Consider the following 6,337-nt stretch of genomic DNA (forward strand, 5'->3'; position numbering starts at 1 on the left):
TGTTTTGCTAAGCTTGTTCTAAGTAGGTGCTTTAGACCACTGAGCCATCTCACCAGCCCCTTTATTATTATTTTTGAGACAGGGTATTGCTATGTGGTTCAGGCTGCTCTTGAACTCACTATGTAGCCAGATAGCCTCAGTCTCAAAGACAATCTGCTTGTTTTAGTCTCCTAAGTCCGGGGATTACAGGCATTTGTACCATGTCCAGCTTATGCTGTTTTAAATTTTAATTTTAATAATGAACAAAGTGATTTTTTTTCTCTTAGGACAGGCAGGGTCTCACTACATAGTTTCAGGCTGACTTTGAACTTGCCTTCACTTTGCAGTGATCTTCCTGCTTCAGTCTCTGGACTGCTGGGGTATAGACATGTGCCATCACACCTGGCTTGTGAAGTTGAGCTTCTAAAACACATTTGTACTTAGGCTTTTGTAGAAGTTGGCCTGTCTGCCTGCCTGTCTCTTCCTTTCTCTTCTTTCTTTTCATTTATGTATTTGCTACAAGGTCTCACTATGCAGCTCAGACTCATAGTGATCCTGTTTTCAGCCTCCTCAGCGCTGGGATTACAGTCATGAACCACCATGCCCAGACTTGGTCGCTGGCTCACTGTGTGTGCCCCAGGGGTGGGGCTGGCACAGCATGTGGAATCAGGGATAGAACCCTGGTCCCTGAGCTTGCCAAAGCAGGCGCTTAGGCCGCTGAGCTGTTACCGGCCCTTGTAGAAGCACTGTTTACTTTTGAGTAATTTGTTTATACCTTAGGCTCATTTACTATTTGAAATGGTTTTTCTTATCAAAATTTTACAACGTTAGCAGGAAGTGGCAGTATACCTCTATAATCCTAGCACTCTGGGAAGTCAAGGCGCGAAGATTCAAAGTTCAAATCCAATCTGGGCAACTTAGTGAACCCTGTCTCTAAAACAAGCAGTAGGAATGCAGGTCACCACAAAGATCCTGTGTTCAATCCCCAGTGCAACAACAAAAATTTTACAAATGCTTATGTTTTAAATGTTGAAAACAGATTCCCAGTTTGTAATTGGCCTCTTAATTATATTTACTGACATAAAAGTACTTAGCATTAAATAATCTGCAGCAATTACTTCCTCCTGGAAGTAATTTTAAGCTTAGGCTCTTCTCTACTCAGAGTTCATTGTAAAATAACAATACATTTATTTATCCGTAGTTTATTTTGATAGGAAAATCTAAAATGGTTTCCCTCACCAGGAAACCTGTGCCACTAGTTGAATAATTTCTCCTTCTTAAGACTTCTATATCATTGCTTTTATAAGCTTTCCAATCTTTTTTTTTTTTTTTTATCGGGGATTGAACTCAGATCCTTGCGTTTGCCAGTCAAGCGCTTGTCCTACTGAGCCATCTCCCCAGCCCTCCAATCTATATTTGAATTTCCATTCCACTGATCTGTATGTAATACACTGCAAACCCATATTCATGCACTATTATTATTATTTATTTAGCCAAATTCTTGGGTGATTTTTACTTGAACATTCTTCTAGGCAAACTTTTGAAAAAGTTTATCAAAAGAAAGTCCATTGTAATTTTGGTTAAATATATGAATTCATTCAGGAAGATGGGAGCCTGTTACTTCAGTGCATACAGATCAGTGCGAATCTGAAAAGGCTGTTGACTTTACTGTAAGCAGCAGTGAGTGGGTGCGAGGCTGTCCAGCCCTGTCGGCCTCCCCGCCTCTGTACAAGGCCTCCTCTTTCTGTCCCACACACGCCACTGATCTCTTCAGACTACATATAACTATTACCACAGTTTTCTCTGCTGTCTGCCTTGGGCACACTTACTACTCTTAGCAAAACCCGTACTTCTATAGCAGGAAACAACATTTCACCCCACCCTCGGGTTAGTTTTTGCCTCTTTCATGTCCCATAACAGTCCCAAGTTATTTACTACATTAATGATACAATTTCAGACTTATTTTGATGTCTGTTGCATTTAAGGTAAAATTGTGGTACCTGGCAGCCATCCTGGTTGATCCACTTGTGCTGCACCTCATCTCTGGCAGCATCACTAAGGCCAGCGTGATAAGCCAGAGCTGAGAGCCCGTCCTTCTGCAGTGTGTCTGCCATCACGTCACACTCCCGCCTGGACAGGCAGTAAATGATGCCAGAGTCATCTTTTGAGAGACCAAAACAGTGCTGAGAAACAAGGACTTTGCACATAAATAATACAGTTTATATTATGTTCTTTGGGTGTCGGAAGGGGGTTGAGCCCAGGGTTTCTGCAAGCAGTTCAAGCTGGCTTTGAACTCATCATGATCCTCCTGCCTCAGCTTCCTGTGTGCTAGGTTTAGAGGCGTGTACCACAATGCCCAGCTTCATATAAATATTCTTTGAAATATATAAACACAAACAGATTTCTTTTTTTTTTTTAAATCATTGGTACATTTTTTATTTATTTATTTATTTTTAAACATTTATTTATTTGTGTGTGTGTGTGTGTGTGTGTGTGTGTGTGTGTGGCCAGCTCAGGGGGCGGGGCTGGCTGGCATGTGGTGCTGGGGGATCGAACCGTGGTCCCTCTGCTTTGGCCAAGCTTGTTCTAAGTAGGTGCTTTAGACCACTGAGCCATCTCACCAGCCCCACAAACAGATTTCTATAGTACTCTCCTTATTTAATTTATTTGATATAGGGTCTCAATATGCAGTTCAGACTCAGTGATTCTCCTGTCTCAGCTTCCCCAGAGCTGGGATTACAGGCACACACTACCATGCCTGGTTTCCAGGATGGCATAGCATGCGTTACTGGGGATCAAATTCAGGCCCTTGTACTTGCCAGGCAGGCGCTTGGACTACTGAGCTATATCCCCAGCCCTTCATCGTGCTCTTAACAGTACCATCACACAGAATAATTCCAGCAAAGAATTCACGCACTGGAAATGAGATCTGACTTTTAATCAAGTCTCAGTGAATGATTCTTGAAATAGTCCTGGACAGAGATAGATGCTAGGCTCTATTCCACATTGGCTCTCAGATAGGAAATCATCCTTATTCAAACTCTGTAGAGATCATCAGCAATACTTGTGAAGAACTTTAGAAGTATCTTTTGACTCAGTTTCCTCCTAAAAAAACTAACGTAGGAAATAGTGGTATAAGGACTTCTGCCAAAAGTTTGCTTTGTAATTTTAAACATTAGAAAGATTTTAATGGATATATTATAGAATAATCAAGATAGAAAATGGTGAATAAAATATACTGTAACCATTAAAGGTGTTTTCTCAATCTATAAAAAACATGGGAAAATGCTCAAGATGTAGAAAAGAAGCTACATGAAAACTGCTATGAAATTCAGCATCTCACGTTAGCTAATGTGAGTCAAAGGCAAACACACTTGGGAGAACTACTAAAACAAAGGGCTGAATTATTCATGCACTGATAAAAACCAGAGGAAGACACTGAAACCAGGAATTATAATATGGATGTGTAGGAGGGAGTATTTAATATATTTTTTGTTAGGGCTTATTGTTATCTAACCAAACGAGGTTTTATAGTTTCTAGAGTTACAATATTCTGTTCTATAAATAGCAACTTAGTGCTATCATAATTCAAAAAGAAATTGTTAATATGCAATTTTATACATTCTACTGTGGTGCTAAAGACATTTTATCCATTACTTTCAGATATAATTCATCACATGGTTATACTCACATGAGTGATGCTTTCTGATCCACTCTAAGCAATCAAATGCCACCTTTTTAGGCTTTTTCGGTAATACATAGTATTTCAGATTATGTCTGTTAAAGCTCATGCTAAACCTAAAAGAAGTCCCAAACACAAAATGCAGTTATTATGAGAATGCACAGCTGCAGTCACTGTCAAGGACCAGATGTGTCTCCTAAGTCCTAGCCCTCACTGCTATGGCATTAGGAGGCGGGGTCTCTGGGAGGTGATTAGGTCTTAAAGGTGGAGTTGTGAAAGAGATTAGTGCCTTTATAAAAGCAGCAATCTTGCTGGCTACCTCCCCACCCCTACCTATAAAACAGCAAGAGGGAGCTCAACAGGGATGGGATCTGTTGTCTGTCATCTCCCCAGCCTCCAGAACTATGTCTCTCGATCTAAATCCACCCTAGGGTAGGCCATGCAACTGGCAGAAAGTCTTCCCACTGTATGGCATTATAGCAGTTGTCTTTCAGGTCTCATTCTGTCCCAGTTCACTGCTGCCTCTCACACTTGACACTGCCATGAGGGTTTCCCCTGACCTCTCTACCTCTTCTTCCTGAGTTTACTCCTTACATATGAATCATGCCCAAATGCCTAGCTTTGCCCTCTTTTCCTCCACTGACTCCTTCAGCACTCCCACTCATTTAAACCGCTCCCACATACCACATCCACGAACCCAATTGCTGTCCTCCGCCTAGACATCTTCTGAGCTCTGAACCACATTTTAGCATCTTTTAGGCCAGTGTTCTCAAACTGGGGTATGCATTTGTTTAAGGCAGTGGATAGCAAACCTGTTAGAGCTCTGAATGATACAAAGAGCCCACTGTGGCATGCTTGCCATATGTTTGCTGCCACTGCTCCACGAGTTAAGACTTTCTCAGGGTACATGAACAGATGATTTTCATGACTGCAGCCTCAGTTTTCACAGGTGCTTTTTCCCAGAGCTGATGTGGGAATGCTCCTACACCTAGACCACTTTGCTGGTTTCTCCTTTCCTATCTTTTCTTTTTACATTAGTCCTCTTGTGTTCAAACAAATCCCAATTTTTACCCACTCAGAATTTCACCATTATGCCTTGTTCTAGAATATAAAAACCTCCAGGACATTAAAGGAAACAAATGGAAATACAGTACTGGTGGAAGTGAAACTTTCTTTATTCAAAGCCCCAGAAATCCTACCTAGGGTTTCATGTCTTTACCCATTTTACCTATTTCTGTCAAGGCTGAAGAGTAACACTGGGAACGCGAAGTATTCTGGCCCTTACTGGGAATTCCAAATCCAGATATATTGAGACTAACACAATGGAAATGGTGATTTTCCACTGAGAATATTGCTTCATCCTGGACTATGATCACAGAATGCTTTACTTTGCCACTTGTGGGACCACTGTTCAACCACAGCTTCAAAACACAACACAATGCTTCAAATGGGAGAGGACTATATAGCAGATTGCAGCAAAAAGACGGCAGGTAAAGCCTGATGCAACCATGGTCTTTCTGCTGATGCCGGGAAGGGCACCCAGGGCTGGAGCCTCATCATGATGAGCACATGCTCCACCTCTGTGCTCCAGCTCCAGCCCCTTCAAGGACAACTCTGCTCATTTCAGGAGTTAGTTACAACCCTGCTATGGCAAAGGAAACTGCAACTGGATAAAAACAACTACACAAGAGAGAAATAATGAAGAAAATCTTCACATTTATTAGAGCAGACTAACAATGCTGAACATGCAATGCTCCAAAGTCTGCGCATGAGAATGGTCTTGCACAGATGCACTGAGATTAACATAATGGAAATGAAGGTGATTTTCCACTTAGGATATTGTTTCATCTTCCTTCCAATTCATTCATTCATTCATTCATTCATTCATTCATTCATTCATTCATTCTCGCACCAAGAATTGAACTCAGGACTTTGTAATTGCTAGGCAGGCACCATATTGCTGAACTATTTACCCAGCTCCCTCTCCCTACTTCAAACCACTTTTTTCTTTTTTTTTTTAATGAATTTAGGACAGGGTGTACAGTGTACAGGGTCTCACTATGTAGACTAGACTCGTTCGTAGTGATTCTCCTGTTTTCAGCCTCCCAAGCACTGGGATTACAGGCATGCGCCACAATGCCCAGTCTCAATCACCATCTCAGAGTGCCCGGGAGGTGGGGCTGGCATGGCAGGCTCAGGATCAAACCCCAGGCCCCTGCGTCTGCCTAAGCAGGCACTTTAGTCTGCTGAGCCATCTGGTCAGCCCTCAAACCACTTTTTAATTTCAGAAAAGTGTCTTATCTATTTTTCGTATATTTTTTAAAAGCTTTGAGTTGAAAAGAAAAACTAAAACAAGTGCTGGAAAGGTTATGGAGGAATCAGAACCTCACACACTGCTGTGGGAATAATGTAGGTGGCACAGTTGCATGGTGTGGTGATTCTTTAAAAGGCAAAATGGGCTGGGGATGGAGCTCAGTGCCAGAATGTCCTGGATTCAGTTCTAAGCATGAAGGAAAAAAAAAAAGTCAACAAAGTTACCATACAATCCTACAATTGTAATTCTGTAACTAAAAAATATTGAAAAGACCCTAATATCCATCAGTTGATGAACAGAGAATGTGGTGTGCCTATACAATGGATATTATTCAACAACAAACCTTCAAGACATTATACTTT

General features: G+C 41.5%; 1 protein-coding gene across 1 annotated transcript in view; it reads right to left on the bottom strand.

Annotated features, from left to right (window-relative positions):
• Blm (Bloom syndrome RecQ like helicase) overlaps positions 1-6,337 on the bottom strand; it is a 74,751-nt gene that overhangs the window by 30,329 nt on the left and 38,085 nt on the right. Inside the window, exons 12-13 of the mRNA XM_023712348.1 lie at positions 3,671-3,777; positions 1,980-2,140 (exon numbers count right to left, since the gene is read on the bottom strand). Of these exons, the coding sequence (XP_023568116.1) occupies positions 1,980-2,140; positions 3,671-3,777 (268 nt within the window). The remainder of the gene's footprint in view (positions 1-1,979; positions 2,141-3,670; positions 3,778-6,337) is intronic.

Source organism: Octodon degus, unplaced genomic scaffold (genome assembly GCF_000260255.1).
Source record: "Octodon degus isolate 3935 unplaced genomic scaffold, OctDeg1.0 scaffold00002, whole genome shotgun sequence".
NCBI lineage: Eukaryota > Metazoa > Chordata > Mammalia > Rodentia > Octodontidae > Octodon > Octodon degus.